This window comes from Zygosaccharomyces rouxii (assembly GCF_000026365.1).
Source record: "Zygosaccharomyces rouxii strain CBS732 chromosome B complete sequence".
Lineage (NCBI taxonomy): Eukaryota > Fungi > Ascomycota > Saccharomycetes > Saccharomycetales > Saccharomycetaceae > Zygosaccharomyces > Zygosaccharomyces rouxii.
In genome coordinates, this window is record NC_012991.1 from 598,236 (window position 1) to 613,680 (window position 15,445).

The 15,445-nt window shown below is 39.0% G+C and overlaps 10 protein-coding genes and 1 non-coding gene across 11 annotated transcripts; 5 read left to right on the forward strand and 6 right to left on the reverse strand.

The window, feature by feature from the left end:
- Positions 1–302: 302 nt before the first annotated feature.
- VHT1 (Vht1p) lies at positions 303–2,129 on the forward strand (the record flags this gene model as incomplete). Its single annotated transcript, XM_002495235.1, has 1 exon — positions 303–2,129. The coding sequence occupies one exon, from the start codon at positions 303–305 to the stop codon at positions 2,127–2,129; it is 1,827 nt and encodes a 608-aa protein (XP_002495280.1).
- Positions 2,130–2,174: 45 nt separating this feature from the next.
- Positions 2,175–2,504, reverse strand: GRX8 (glutathione-disulfide reductase GRX8; the record flags this gene model as incomplete). Its single annotated transcript, XM_002495236.1, has 1 exon — positions 2,175–2,504. One exon carries the CDS (start codon positions 2,502–2,504, stop codon positions 2,175–2,177), a length of 330 nt encoding a protein of 109 aa, XP_002495281.1.
- A 374-nt stretch (positions 2,505–2,878) lies between these two features.
- Positions 2,879–3,187, forward strand: SPT4 (transcription elongation factor SPT4; the record flags this gene model as incomplete). The annotated part of the gene is made up of 1 exon (XM_002495237.1): positions 2,879–3,187. One exon carries the CDS (start codon positions 2,879–2,881, stop codon positions 3,185–3,187), a length of 309 nt encoding a protein of 102 aa, XP_002495282.1.
- A 163-nt stretch (positions 3,188–3,350) lies between these two features.
- On the forward strand, positions 3,351–4,262 carry COX18 (membrane insertase COX18; the record flags this gene model as incomplete). The annotated part of the gene is made up of 1 exon (XM_002495238.1): positions 3,351–4,262. The coding sequence occupies one exon, from the start codon at positions 3,351–3,353 to the stop codon at positions 4,260–4,262; it is 912 nt and encodes a 303-aa protein (XP_002495283.1).
- Positions 4,263–4,356: 94 nt separating this feature from the next.
- Positions 4,357–4,623, reverse strand: ZYRO0B07700g (uncharacterized protein; the record flags this gene model as incomplete). Its single annotated transcript, XM_002495239.1, has 1 exon — positions 4,357–4,623. The coding sequence occupies one exon, from the start codon at positions 4,621–4,623 to the stop codon at positions 4,357–4,359; it is 267 nt and encodes an 88-aa protein (XP_002495284.1).
- A 549-nt stretch (positions 4,624–5,172) lies between these two features.
- On the forward strand, positions 5,173–9,234 carry ADE6 (phosphoribosylformylglycinamidine synthase; the record flags this gene model as incomplete). The annotated part of the gene is made up of 1 exon (XM_002495240.1): positions 5,173–9,234. One exon carries the CDS (start codon positions 5,173–5,175, stop codon positions 9,232–9,234), a length of 4,062 nt encoding a protein of 1,353 aa, XP_002495285.1.
- Positions 9,235–9,397: 163 nt separating this feature from the next.
- Positions 9,398–10,321, reverse strand: ERG25 (methylsterol monooxygenase; the record flags this gene model as incomplete). The annotated part of the gene is made up of 1 exon (XM_002495241.1): positions 9,398–10,321. The coding sequence occupies one exon, from the start codon at positions 10,319–10,321 to the stop codon at positions 9,398–9,400; it is 924 nt and encodes a 307-aa protein (XP_002495286.1).
- An 848-nt stretch (positions 10,322–11,169) lies between these two features.
- NMD4 (Nmd4p) lies at positions 11,170–11,823 on the forward strand (the record flags this gene model as incomplete). Its single annotated transcript, XM_002495242.1, has 1 exon — positions 11,170–11,823. The coding sequence occupies one exon, from the start codon at positions 11,170–11,172 to the stop codon at positions 11,821–11,823; it is 654 nt and encodes a 217-aa protein (XP_002495287.1).
- A 61-nt stretch (positions 11,824–11,884) lies between these two features.
- SNR48 lies at positions 11,885–12,008 on the reverse strand. The gene has a single exon (XR_002648386.1). It is a non-coding gene; the product is annotated as a snR48 (small nucleolar RNA).
- Positions 12,009–12,302: 294 nt separating this feature from the next.
- SPR3 (septin SPR3) lies at positions 12,303–14,078 on the reverse strand (the record flags this gene model as incomplete). Its single annotated transcript, XM_002495243.1, has 1 exon — positions 12,303–14,078. One exon carries the CDS (start codon positions 14,076–14,078, stop codon positions 12,303–12,305), a length of 1,776 nt encoding a protein of 591 aa, XP_002495288.1.
- Positions 14,079–14,398: 320 nt separating this feature from the next.
- On the reverse strand, positions 14,399–15,391 carry PEF1 (Pef1p; the record flags this gene model as incomplete). Its single annotated transcript, XM_002495244.1, has 1 exon — positions 14,399–15,391. The coding sequence occupies one exon, from the start codon at positions 15,389–15,391 to the stop codon at positions 14,399–14,401; it is 993 nt and encodes a 330-aa protein (XP_002495289.1).
- Between the last annotated feature and the right edge of the window lie 54 nt (positions 15,392–15,445).

The following is a 15,445-nucleotide window of genomic DNA, read 5'->3' on the forward strand; positions in this document are numbered from 1 at the left end:
GTTGTTCAGTTTCATTCACTATATAATTTACTAGTCATTGAATCATGACTACATGACTACCTGGCTCCCGACTGAAAAAATCCGTGTGGTGAAAAATAAAGGCGACTCATTGAAAAATTTGATGAGTTATGAGTTAAGATACTGAAATGTTGAACGATTAGGTCATGGTCATGAATAATGATAACCTTCTTCCAATGTCATATATAAGTGGCTGCTTTTGAATGGAATAGACTTAAAATTTTATCTCTTTTCTTCCCAAAGGACTGCAAAGCATTGAATAATCAAGTCTTACTCGACATAAGATGGTCGCTGGTTGGAAACGATTTATACCTCATCTTCGGGTATTACCTGAAGATTTAGAACTTAATGATGATACACAGGAATCGAGTGTTAATCAGGATTCATCAACGGAAATCGAAGAACAGGATAAGACTGTCGAAAGAGTCGAAGTCAAGGGAGACGCAGATGTGCAGGATTTGGAAAAATCAAGCCAAAGCTCAGAAGCTCCCTGTAAATCGCCATCAAATTTGGAATCTCATCCACTGGGTCTCCAGAGAGATTATCCCTACGAATTGAGAGATGAATCAGGTCGTAAGTGGTGGAAATATTTCGATGAGTATGAATACCGTTTGAATAAGGAATATAAAAAATCTCGTAAATGGTACGAGTTTTTATATCCTAACCATGCTACACAGACGAAGGCTGAAAGAACTTTACTTTACAAACTGGATGTAATTCTTGCCTTTTATTTTCTCGTTTTGAATTGGTCCAAATCTTTGGATACCAACAACTATACAAATGCTTATGTTTCTGGTATGCAACAAGATTTGCACATGAAAGGTAATGACTACATTAATACGTCTACGATTACGAATGTCGGATCAATTGTGCTTCAATTGCCATTCATGTACATTTTACCTCGTTTCCCAGCTCATATCGTTTTACCGGTCATGGATTTAGGTTGGACTTGGTTCACCTTTGCATGCTATAGGGCAAACAATTTGAGAGAATTTAGAGGCTATAGATTTATTGAGTTCTCTTTTGGTGCCGCCTATTACCCGATGTCACAATACTTATTAGGTACGTGGTATGCTCCGGATGAAATTAGTTCTCGTGTGGCACTTTTCTTTGCTGGTCAAATGTTGGGAGGAATCACCTCTGGTTTATTACAGAGTAGAATTTTCCGTTCCTTGAATGGTACTAATGGAATTGCGGGTTGGAGATGGATGTTCATCATTGATTCCATGGCAATTTCATTACCAACGGTCATTATGGGATTTTTCCTCATCCCAGGTATACCTTCTAAATGCTACTCTTTATTTTTAACTGATGATGAGATCAGAGCCGCGCGTAACAGAAATAAGAGAACTGGTATCACTGATGGATTGGACAAACGGCAATTGAAACCACTATGGGATCGTGGCATTTGGAAAACCGTCTTATTCACATCAACTTTCTGGGTTCTGGTCGTCTTTGACACTTGTTCTTGGAATAACATGACTGCCTTTAGCGGTTCTTATACACTGTGGTTAAATTCTAACAAGAGCTATTCTGTGGAAAAAGTCAATAATTACAGTGTATTACCGGCTTGTTTAGGGCTTGCCTATGTGTTCTTCTGTGCATTTGGTGCTGATTTATTTCGATGCAAATGGGGGTTTATGGTTTTCTCACAAGTCATGAATACTATTTCATGTGCAATTTTAATTAAATGGGATGTTTCCAATTCTACTAAGTGGTATGCATTTTTGACAACATATTTCAGTGTGGCAGCATCTCCAAGTCTTTGGTCATTCATCAATGATTTCTTAAGATTTAACCCTCAAGTGAAGGCAGTTACTTGGATTGCTATTTATTCCATTTCACAATCAACTTACGCTTGGATTCCTAAACTTGCATGGCCCACTACAGATGCCCCTAGATTTAAAAGAGGTTACGTGGTGAGTATCGTATTTGGTACCATCTATTTGTTATGGACATTCGTCGTCTTATTTTTCTACAAGCGCAACGAAAAGAAACACGCCTTAGGAAATGGTATTATTCTCTACAATTCAGATAAAGGTGAAGAACCGCCAGCTTGGTTAGAGACTGAAATGGAGGAAAGAAATGGTTTTTACTATTTGAAAGAATAACATCCTAATAATATAATATTTGTATAATGATGTATATCGCTGTGTTTAAAGTAAACCTATTTTTCTAAGCTCATCCCTCAATGTACCATTGTTCTCAAATGCGTGCAATTGAGATTCTGTGCCCCATAGAGTACCATTGTAGTAGATACTGGGTAAGTTTCTGCTACCAGTAACTTGTTGAAATGCAGATCTCCATTGCTCTTGATCAGGTCTAGGGAAAGAAGCAATGTCAAACACGTAGATTTTATTCTCGATACCAAGTTTCTTCCAAACGGAGTTTGCGTATCTACAATCAGGGCACCAACTAGCAGAAAACTGTAGGACCTTGTGAGATTTGAGTAATTCAAGCACCTTAGGAACTAATTCTGAGGACATTTCTCGAGGAATGGTTTAGTTTGTTACTGGTGGGGAGTGGCCTAAAAGATGATTCATTGTTGCATTTTGTCAAGGTAAAAAAGATTCTTTATAGTTGAACATCGCGCAGGTTAAAGACAGAGACCACCTGATGATAGTATACAAAGTCATCAGAAGACTCTGGCAAAATTCTTGGGGAATCAGCTACAAAATTATTCAAGGGCTTCTAAGGATCTGTACTTCTTGAACTGATTATTATGGTGAAGATATGCTAGTTCTTGTTCGTAAGTAGGGACAACATCTGACAAAATGTTAAAGGAATCATCAAGTTAGCGATAATACTTAAGTACATCTATAAATGAAGCTTACTGTCTAATAAGGTGTAGTGGTTCATAATGTCCAGTGACAGGGCATGTATGCTATGTGGGATTGTGCAAACAACAAATGAATTTACCAATGATGGTTGTCCCAACTGTCAAGGTATATTTGAAGAAGCAGGTGTATCTACTATTGAATGTACCTCTCCATCTTTTGAAGGACTAATTGGTATGTGCAAGCCAAATAAATCATGGGTTGCCAAATGGATGAGTGTTGATCAATATATACCTGGGATGTACGCTGTTAAAGTGGACGGTAGACTTCCCATTGAAGTAGTTGACTTACTACCGTACTACAAACCGAGAGATGGTAGTCAAGTTGAGTAGATATTTATGTAGATTAGGATGTAAAAAGTTAAAAATTGGTAGCTTCTACGCTGTTACATATCCTTCTTCGCTATGTTATCTTGCATCTACTATTACAAGATATGATAATTTCAATATTGAAAAGTTATCTATGTCAACTCTTCGAAAACGATGAAGTTGAACAATGTTTGTAAAATCGATACAAAGGCTGCCGAATAGAATTGGCAAGAGGCATTTCTCTTCGTTCCAGAATGTAGCTGATACTTTCGTTACTCTGCATGAAGCTACATCTGTACCATGGATGGTTCTCATACCACTAACTACAATTGGATTAAGAACATGTTTAACTCTACCATTAAGCATATGGCAGCGTAAGAGATTGGTAAAGCAGCAAGAATTAAGGAAAGTGGTACAGGCAGTACCACCAGTAACGAAATTAAGACTAGCAGCCGCTACAAATGCGGCGTCAAAAGCTAATGATGAGATTACAAGTTCTGGTAGTATAGTCAAAGAAGAGGAACATCCTATACAAACTAAACCACAGAGATTGACACCAGATCAGATTACGTTGTTGGCAGTGAAAGAAACTAGAAAGAGACAAAAGAGATTATTTGGAAAGTATAATGTACAAATGTGGAAAAATGCTGTACTTCCACTGGTACAAATTCCATTATGGATAACCGTATCAATGGGGTTGAGGAATCTAACGGAGAAAAGACTCCTTGAGACTAATAATTGGTCATTGACTGAATACTTGTTCCCGGAAAATTTAGATCTTAGTCTTCCGTGGGATGATATGCCCATGGTAGCACCATTGATTTTGGGTACAATATCCTTAATCAATGTTGAGTACAACGGTAGAGTAATGACAAGTACATCCACATCTCGTGTAGGTATTGAAACTGCACCGAATGAATATTCAAGGATGTCTCAAGGTATCAAGAGTATCCTTAACGTATCTCGATTAAGTTGCGTTTTCATGATGGGTATATCTTCACAGGCGTCAATACTGCTATCGTTGTACTGGATAAGTTCACAATTTTACTCATTGATACAGAACATTTTTCTAGACTGGTTCTGGCCTTACCAGAGGTAGTGATATAAAATTCTTGTAAATTGAGTCCGTCTATCCTTATTTACACCTAATATACACTTTCAACAAACACATCCCAGATGCAATTCATTTCATTTCATTTCTTATTATTGTTCTTTTGCTTCTCTTTTTCAATCTCCTTTCTATTACCTTTGACAAGTTCTAAATGACCTACTCTACTAGCTATAATCTTTTCAGTAGCTGCTGTCAAAGAAACTGTTTTATTCAGTTCCTTGAACTTGTTTAAAGATTTCTTCTTAGACTTAATCTGCAAAGGAGCTGCTCTTTTGGGATTTTTTTGCTTCTTTGTGATCCTACGTGGATCCTTTTGCTTCTTATTAACTCTTAGAGATTTCTGAGGCATTGCAAAGGCTTTATTGGTTCAATATCCTTAAACTTAAGCTTATCGTTATTATTATTACTGTTCTTCACTCTATAGCTCATCTCATCTCATCTCATCTCATCCTAAGCTCATCGCGCCAAGTGAAAAAAAATAAAATTTTTTGCAAATGTTCGGATGTTACCAGAGTCAACTGTAATAATACAAAGGCTTTTATAATAGTATTGAATTAATGAAGCTGTAATATTCAATTGGCATCGATGTTCTCCCCACGATGGCATATATAATGGTTAATAAATTAATGTTCGAGAAACGTTCAAATTAAATAAATTGCAGGCCTTGAATCTTGTTCTATGGTAGGTTAATGGTTTATAGATAAACATCTTGTACATCTGTCGTCTACGTCTACAACAAGTAGTTGACTCGCAATCAGCCGTTTAGTTTACTTTGATCCTTGGTTTCGTTACCCCCTTCACTTTCCCTTCCATTTACTTAAGTGAAGTCAGACTAAGTATTAGAGTCAGGACCGACATTGTTTGCCACAGAGTATAAAGAATAAAACATAAAGAGGCCATGTCGCATCACATATTGGTGGGTCCACAGGCCTTATCACAGTTTAGAGTGGATAATCTAGTGAAAAGTATCAACGAGTACTCTAACAGTACTTCTATCATCAAAGCTGTCAGGTCTTGCTACGTTCATTATGTGGATGCTAAAGAACCAGCACTTTCACCAAAGGATAAAGAATTATTAGAGGCACTTCTCACCTACGATTCTCCATTGAACACCAAAGATGATCATCTTTCTAGACTTTTAGTAGATGCTGTGGTGAACAATGTGGATGACCCAGTTCTTGAAGAAGACACCTATTTGGTAAGAATTACACCACGTTCAGGTACTATTTCCCCATGGTCCTCCAAGGCTACCAATATCATAGAAGTTTGTGGGTTGGATAGTAAGATTAACCGTGTCGAAAGAGGGTTAGCACTAGTAATCAAGGTTATTCCAGGATTCCCCCAATTAGAGAACCTAAATGAAGTTTCATTAAAGACTGTTTTCGATAGAATGACTCAAGAGATGCATCTACACTCTGCTCCATCTACTAAAGAGCTATTTGCTCATCACCAACCCAAGGAACTGGTTCATGTACCTCTGGTTTCTAATGCGGCTAAAGTACCACCCGAAACTACTTTAGCTAGTGCTAATAAAGAATTTGGTTTGGCTTTAGATAAAGGTGAAATGGACTATTTGATCAAAGCTTTTGCAGAAACTTTGGGAAGAGATCCAACCGATGTTGAGTTGTTCATGTTTGCTCAAGTCAATTCTGAACACTGTCGACACAAGATATTTAACGCTGACTGGACAATTGATGGGTTGAAAAAGGAATTTACACTTTTCCAAATGATCAAAAATTCATTTAAAAAGACCCCTGATTTCACCATCAGCGCCTACTCTGATAATGCTGCTGTTATCGATACTGGTCACGCAGCTTACTACTTTACACCAAATCCTGAGAGTAAGTTGTGGACCGCTACGGAGGAAAATGTCCCTATGTTAGTTAAAGTGGAAACTCATAACCACCCAACTGCTGTGTCACCTTACCCTGGTGCTGCCACCGGTTCTGGTGGTGAAATTAGAGATGAAGGTGCCACCGGTAGAGGCTCTAAGTCTAAATGTGGTTTGAGCGGATTTTCTGTAAGTGATCTGAACATCCCAGGTCACAAGCAACCATGGGAAATTAATATCGGTAAACCTCATCACATTGCATCCTCCTTCGATATCATGATTGAAGCCCCACTGGGATCTGCCGCATTTAACAACGAATTCGGTAGACCTTGTATCAATGGTTATTTCAGAACTCTAACCACCAAGGTGAAAAATGCAAAGGGTAACGAAGAAGTCAGAGGATTCCATAAACCAATCATGGTCGCTGGTGGACTTGGTACCGTCAGACCACAATTTGCCCTAAAGAACAAGCCAATTACTGCAGGTTCCCACTTGATCGTCTTAGGTGGTCAATCCATGTTGATTGGTCTTGGTGGTGGTGCTGCTTCTTCTATTTCTTCAGGTGAAGGTTCCGCTCATTTGGATTTTGCATCTGTGCAAAGAGGTAACCCAGAAATGGAACGTCGTTGTCAACAAGTGATTGACACATGCGTTGCCTTGAACACTAAGAATCCAATCCAATCAATCCATGATGTGGGTGCCGGTGGTTTGTCTAATGCCTTGCCAGAATTGGTTCACGATAACGATCTAGGTGCCAAGTTCGACTTGAGAAAAGTTTTATCACTAGAACCCGGTATGTCACCAATGGAAATCTGGTGTAACGAATCTCAAGAACGTTACGTTCTAGGTGTCTCCTCTGGTGATCTACCAGTATTTGAAGAGATCTGCCGCAGAGAAAGAGCACCTTACGCAGTTGTCGGACAGGCTACTGCTGAACAAAGGCTTATTGTGGAGGACCCTCTGCTAAAGGACACTCCTATCGATTTGGAAATGCCAATTCTATTCGGTAAGCCACCAAAAATGTCTCAACAAACCACAACTCAGAACTTAAAATTGAATTCTCCAGACTTGAGTGTTATCCCTTCTGTTAAGGATGCTCTTGAAAGGGTTTTACATCTGCCAGCAGTCGGTTCTAAATCATTTTTGATTACTATTGGTGACAGAACTGTTACTGGTCTTGTCGACAGAGATCAATTTGTTGGTCCATGGCAAGTTCCTGTGGCAGATGTTGGTGTCACCGGTACATCCTTCGGTCCAAAGATAGTGACCTCTGGTGAAGCATTGGCAATGGGTGAAAGACCAACTAATGCACTAATCTCTGCCGCTGCCTCCGCAAAACTTTCCGTGGCAGAATCATTGCTAAACTTGTTTGCCAGTGACGTTAAATCGTTGAAGCATGTTAAATTATCTGCCAACTGGATGTCACCAGCTTCTCACCCTGGTGAAGGTGCCAAGCTATACGAAGCTGTGCAAGCTCTTGGGTTAGACTTATGTCCTGGCATTGGTGTATCTATCCCTGTGGGTAAGGATTCGATGTCGATGAAAATGAAATGGGAGGACAAGGAAGTTACTGCTCCATTATCCCTAGACATCACTGCTTTTGCTCCGGTTAACGACACTAACAAGACTTGGACTCCAGTTCTCAATAAGAATGTTCCTAACACTGTGCTGGTTCTTGTTGATTTGGCTGCCACTGTATCTGAGAAATCTCTAGGTGGTTCTTCTCTACTACAGGTGTACAACCAGGTTGGTGACACTTCTCCAACAGTACATGATAACGCCACTCTAAAGGGTTTCTTAGAGGCACTTCTCGAATTACATACCACCGATCTTGTCCATGCCTACCACGATAGATCCGATGGTGGTCTAATTGTCACTTTGTTAGAAATGGCATTTGCATCTCGCTGTGGTTTGACGGTTTCTGTGGATGATACTGAGGAACCAAGCCCATTGTTGCCTTTGTTCAACGAAGAATTAGGTGCAGTATTCCAAGTTTCTGAATCTAAATTACTCGATTTCAAGTTGATTCTATCAAGACATGGTATTTCAGCTAGACATGTTAGTACCGTGGCTAGACCAGAATTCGACTCTCAATTGATCAAGATTGAAGATTCTCAAGGTAAGCTGTTATACGAAAACACTCGTGGTGAAGTTCAACAGATGTGGGCTTCCACATCCTTCCACATGCAGAGTTTGAGAGACAATCCAAAGACCGCTGAAGAAGAATTCACTGCTATCAAAGATGATAGAGATCCAGGGTTACACTATACATTGACCTTTGACCCTCTGGATGACTTAGGTTTGGGCAACAAATTGACTCAACCAGGACCTCGTGTTGCCATTCTCAGAGAACAAGGTGTGAATGGCCAAATGGAAATGGCATGGTGTTTCGAACAAGCAGGATTCAGTGCTGTTGATGTTACCATGACTGATATCCTAGAAGGTCGTGCCAATTTGGATGATTTCATCGGTTTAGCAGCATGCGGTGGGTTTTCCTATGGTGACGTTCTTGGTGCAGGTGCGGGTTGGGCAAAATCTGTGTTATACAACGAACATGCCCGCAAACAATTTGTGAGATTTTTCCAAGAGAGACAAGATACTTTTGCTTTAGGTGTCTGTAATGGTTGTCAATTCTTAAGTCACTTGAAGGAAATCATTCCTGGTTGTGAAGACTGGCCAATTTTCGAACGTAATTTGAGTGAACAATTTGAAGCAAGAGTTAGCATGCTTCAGTTGATTAACCAAGAGGATCAATCCGGTAGTAGCACATTCCTCAAGGGAATGGGAGGTTCTCATTTACCAATCGCAGTTGCACACGGTGAAGGACGTGCAGTGTTCCAAGACAAAGAGCAACTGCAAAGGTTTGAATCAAGCCGTTTATGTTGCATGAGATACGTGGATAACAGAGGTAACGTTACTGAAAAATACCCATTTAATCCAAACGGATCTGTTGGTGGTATCGCAGGTATTAAGTCTCCAAACGGTAGAGTTTTGGCAATGATGCCACATCCTGAAAGAGTTTGCAGATTAGCGGCAAATTCTTGGTATCCAGAAGAAAAATTCAGTGAATGGCAAGGATACGGACCCTGGATCCGTATGTTCAAATCTGTTCGTGAATATGTACGTTAGATAGAGACTTTTTTTTAAATATCATTATTATTATTATTAGTGTACACGAAAAATCTATACTCTAAACTTTTGGATCTTACCCAATAATCATTTCCTGTATAAGATACATATAGCTAGCTGAGGATGAAAAAGAAAGGTAACGGTTAAATACAGAAGTGATACTTCACACACGCTTCTTAGCTTTACTTTCTGCCTGCAGTCTCATTCTTTCTTCTCTAGCCGCCTTTGCCTCAGGACCAGCTTCAGTATCCATAGTATAATCCCACCAGCGGAATGAAGATGCATAGTTACCAATGAAGTAGTGGTGGTGCAAATCGTGGTGTTCTGCACCGGCCCAAAATGGCAAGAACTTGCTTAATGACCATGGGAAATCGTAACCAGAATGAGAATCCACTGCTTGAAATAATCTTAGTGTAATCCAAAGACAGAGGGTGAAAAGGTGTAGTTCACCGGTGTAAAGAACATAAAAGATTGGCATACCAACGGTACCAAAACCGAGAGTAAGTGCCTCGGCAGGGTGAGCGTACTCAGCAGTCAAACCGAAAGGTGCTGCATAACGATGGTGCTGCTTGTGAATGTATTTGTAAAAGACACCGTAGTGAAATAATCTGTGCATCCAGTAATGCCACATGTCTTCACCCAAGAAGAATAGACCGATTTGAAGTGCCATTTTTTTCCAGTGAGGGAATGGAACCTGTACTGAAATACCCAATTTTACGCACAGAGGATGGAAAGTCCAAATTGGGATAGCTTCCACTAGAAAATGAGAGAGCAAAACACTCTTCAGACAAAACCATTGTTCTTTGGCGCTTGGAATTTTTGTTGGCTGAATCTTGTATCTGCGGAAGAAGGGGATCTGATCAATGATAAACCATGGAAGACTTCTACCGAAGTACATCACTTCGTGCAATAGGAAGAAAAGTAGACCTGTTGCCAAGATATCATTCGAAAGGTAAACATACCATGCGGCCCAATACTGTTCTGCAACATTCAATTGTGGCAACCGCTGAATGTTGTGCAACGTACCCATGAAGGTTTTATCTTTAACCAAGTCAACCACTGTGGCATTGGCGAATATAGCGGACATTTTGACCTTACTCAGTGTAACTGACTCAACAACGTACCTGTATCAAGATTCTAGAAGGGCTTCCATTTGATCATCTCAATACCATCTCTGTTCCTTTATATGTAGTCCTTAGGAATGATGAGCACTTCGTTTAAGGTTTTTTTCGGTTTTTTCCACTTTCTATACGAGATAGCTTTCGTTTAAACGAAGGGAAATGAAAGATTAGCTTAAACGAAGGAGGCAGGGTAAATCGTAAACGAATCTGAGATCTCTTAAATTAGAATATCGTAAGATACGAACATATACTCGTATGTGGTGAGTCCGCATGGCATGATATAATTTACGAAGCAAAGTTTTTCCAAACGTATCTCCGGTATATCCGGTCAGTAACAGTTGCTTACTACGGTAATAACGGCAACGAAATGAGATGTGATGTACAGGGACCTTTCGGTTTGCCGCCACTTTAGGATAAAGTTAATTTACGGTCGAACTGTATGAAATTTTGTTTTCGAAACAGATGAGAAATTTTGTGTCAAAAGGCAAAATTCTTCGTTTAGTCGGAAGAGCGATCAGATGACAGCAAAGAGGAGGCTATAAGGCGATCGAAAACCATTTCTCAGTAGATCAGTAGTCGATTGATACAATATCGGAAGACTATATCATATCTAATTTGATTGATGCCCACAGACATTTCTTGAAGTTCATCGGATCTCATCGATTGGTTGTATCACATATGACGACACACCTGATTTACATTTTAACATGAAAAAAAAAAAGATGTCATACAAACCCTTCCGTGTGTAAATACAAATATATATACGTATAACAATGAATACTGTAGCAGCCCTTCAATGGTAATCAATTGATAGATGGGTGATCTTAACGAATACAATTTTATACTAGATGCTTCATCCTTGGAGAAAGGATTAGGTAACATCAAAAGATGGTGTCAAGAAGCTCGTGGTAAAATTGTGCTGAGGTTATACATTCCAACGTATACCTTACAGGAGTTAGATTTCTTGAAGTACAAGAGGAAAAGTTTTGGGGCTAGAGAGGCACTCAAGTTTATCGATCAGGCAACTAGTGAATATCCCGATATTATAGTGGAATTTCCTGAAACTTTAGACGTTGTTCTTTGGTCAGAAATTACATCATCAGTAGACGATAAACATGCGGATATGTTAAACAGATTACCACGTCGTTTTAAGAATCTACTGAAAAGTTGTATTTACAAATGTCAATTGGAGGAGAATCGTTTGAAATGGATCTTAGTGGCTGAAGATCCCAAAGTTAAAGAACTAGCCGATATTTGCTCAATTCCATGTTCTTCCCTAGTGATTGCAGAATCGACATTGTCAAGAGAAACGAATAGAAGGCAATATCATGAGGGTCAAAAATTTAACAATATGATCCAAGTGAAGGGCAATGGAGAATCGCTGATTGGTGGTAAAAAAGTCGTTCGTACAAATTTCGACAATACGGTTTACGCATCAAGAGGTAAAGGTTCCTTATGGGAGCCTTGATGGAAGGTCCATTACTACGATTACTTTTTCAAATTTACATTTCAAAGATAAACCGGGGTTTTGCGCATAGTATCAGATTTGTCGTCATGAGTTCTATTCATCGAACGGTAGTACTTAAACTCCGCCCTAACATTAGAGATGCCAGAAAATAAACATAGTACGTATATACTCATCATGTACGCGCATATGGCTCTCTGGTCCTAATACTTTAGAACCAAGCGAGTGCCCTGTTTTCCATTTTTAATAGATGTCATAAGAAGTGTAAAAGTTTTGTAGAGGAAGAAGCTGTTCATCAACATTTGGAAAATGTGTCCTTTATATACAAAAAACTAAAGGGCGGGTAACGAAAAAGAAGCGGAAGCGAAGATAATTCGATCTACCTATAGGGCTCATCGGTAAGTTCAGCCGTAAATCAATAAGTTTCCTTCTTTTTTTGATTAAAAAGCTATAATCTATTAAGCAACGCTATACTTAATTATTTATGCTGCTGCACGCTTCTCACCCCTAGATATTGTACCCAACTTAGAACGTGTACGTTGAACTGCCTTAGCGGCCATAATTTGGGTCTCCAAATCATGACACTCTAATTGCAAATCATCGATGTTTCGACTCAACAACTCTAACTCTTGATTAAACTTAACCTGTTTGTTCTGTAAGGCCATCTTCCACTCTTGAAATTTTTGATCCTCCAGTGTGATTACTTCATTAAACCTTTTACGAGATTCCCAACGCCTTTGAACAAATTCTGGTGACCATTCCACAACTAACACATCCATATCTTTTTTACCAAACACTGAATAACAGACATAATTTTTTAAGCCATTTAAATCCAATTCATCATAATTCAATTTTTGTAATTCATCACGTAACTCCACGGGGAAGTCAGCATTATCAATAGAATCTCTAGCCTTTAAAATTCTAGTCTTTAAAATTGATGAGCGGCAGGTTTCACAATAAGACTCAGTGGTACGAACAAAATCAACCAAATGGTTGGAAATTAACACATTTTTCAAAAGAGTAAAATCACAATGATCCACGTTTTCCACCTCAACTGTACCCCAACGATACTTTCTCACATGAAGCGGTTCACCATCTTGACCAATTATTTTCATCTCAGAACCAACGACGGCAAATGGCGCCATCTCAAAGATATCACTATAGAATGCATTGTCTTCTTCCAAGAATTGACAGACTTTAATATCTTGAGCATGCATAACGTTCCGAATCTCTCTTTTAAATGCACATAATTCTTCTTTTGATAATCCATCGGCTTTGGCAATAATGGGAATCAAGTTCACACGTTTTGAAAGTTCTCTCATTGCAATAACATCTAAGGCGTTTAACCCTTTACCAGTCGGTTCCACAAAGTATAGACAACAGTGAACTCTGTCATCTCTGAGATTAGAACGGTTCGGTTGCTCCTCTTGAAAGATATAAGATCTTATCTGTTCATCGATATAGTTGATTAAAGGTACCCAATCAAAAGTACTGTTACTTTTGTATCCAAACCCAGGCGTATCAATTATGTTTAGATCCAACTTAACATCAGCTGTCTCTAAGACAGCTCTGTGTATTTCAAGGCATCTAGTTTCAACAGTCTTGACATCTCGAGTTACCCTATTAGAAGGCAAGAGACATGTATCAAATAAAGTGTTCACAAAGGTGGTCTTGCCTAGACCTGCTTGTCCAGAAACCATGAAATTAAATTTTACACCATCACGAGCCACCATACGCTCTCTTTGTGTAGGCAAATTACTAATACCTGTCTCATAACCGGCAACACGATTAGGAACATCTACAACTAGAGTCTCCATGGAGGGCAAACATACATTGACCGAATGAGACGTGCTACCGGGATTACTACTCACGTCAGTTCTTTCACTAGGAGATGAAACATCTTTTTCATCAGGCTCCTGTTCTTCCTTGGGTAAAAGATCAGTAGACATTACCAATACATGCTGTTCCGATCCTGACTCAATAGGTTGGTCATTTTCTTCAGATTCCTCTTCAGGTTCCTCTACAGTGAATCCAACGTCATCTTGATCAGATAATGATTCAGATTCCTCAGATTCAGATTCAGACTCTGTAGGGTCTTGGTTGATGTCTTCAGTAGGAGTTGCTGGAGGAGAATAATCCGGGAAGTCATCGTTGGGTTCGATTATAATTTCATTTATTTCTTCTGGTTGGAAGTTTTCCTCTTGTTCATCTGCATCGATGGGCTTCTCTGATACTACCATAGAAAGATCTAATGACATATTATGCTAATTGCTGGAAATTCTGAAGAATTATAAAGGAATTGTGCAACGATTCAAAGAAAAAAAAAAATTGGAAGGAAAGATAAAATAAAATAATACAAAATTAATGATCGAGATATTCCTGTTAATAATCATAATCTTTTAAAATGTAATTTAGCCTCATGATATGATTTTGTTTTTTAATTTTCATTTTATTTCATGTTTTTTATTTTCGATTAATTTCGTTATTTTGTGTCACTGTGACGCGGCAAAACAAAACACAATGTAAGGATAAAATAAAACAAAATAAAAACAATAAAAAAAAAAAAAAAGCTTTTTTTTTAATGAGGTAGAAAACGTCCTAGATACAGAACCGTATCGATAAAGTCTTTGTAATGAATTGTTGCAATACCTTCCTGGTTCATATCGTACTTTCTAAAACTTTTTGTAAGTCTCATTAACCACACAAGTGATTCTACAAATTTATCAAATTTCAATTCTTTCCCATTTACAGTTGAATTGATAAATTCTGCATATTGATCAAAAATGTTTTCACTGACTTCAAAAGGGATTAAATATCCTAATTCTTGCAACGAATTGTGATATTCCATTACTGAAATGGTGTACGATCCGTTAATATCATTATCGACATAAACTTTACGCCAATACTTGACCCTTTTGTAAAGAGAAACAAATTCTGCTTGGCTGATGGTGCCAAACCTGGTAGCTCCGAAAAGGTTTATCAGAGCATCCACAGCTGAGATGCAAAAATGCGTAGAGTCGTCGTTCTGTAAAAGATTGCGCAATTCTTCTGCGGTCAATCGACCCTTCTGCCTAATATCATGGTTATGGAAAAGCTGTGTGGCAATTTGAATGTTTTTAGTCTCCTCCATCATATCACCAGAACTCCTAGATCCTCCGCTACTTGGTGTACTTCCCATAGGCGGAGAATTAGGTAATCTGGCGGCAGATGCTATTGGTGGTGTAGAGCTTGCGACCATTGGAGGTGGTTTAACCCTATTTAATGTTGGTGGATGTGCCCTAGGTGAATCTCCATGCGACGGTATATACGAATACTGGTTTCTTAGAGGTATTTGTGATTGCGATGACGGTAGTGGTATGGAGGAAGTACTTGGGTTCTGGCTCCCGTAAGATACAGGGGGAGGAACGACAGCAACAGGGGGTGTCCCCTGTCTCCGTATATCTGAATCGGCACTTGATCCTGTGCTTGATCTGGAATCAGTCTTATGATGATGACGTTGTTGTTGCTGATAACGGTGTTGGCGTTGTTTTTTCTGCTTCTCATGCTCAATACGGCGTCTACCCTCTCTCATAGCTTCTTCTGGCGTGGCATAGAGCTAATTAGAATTGATTTAAAAGTTAGTATC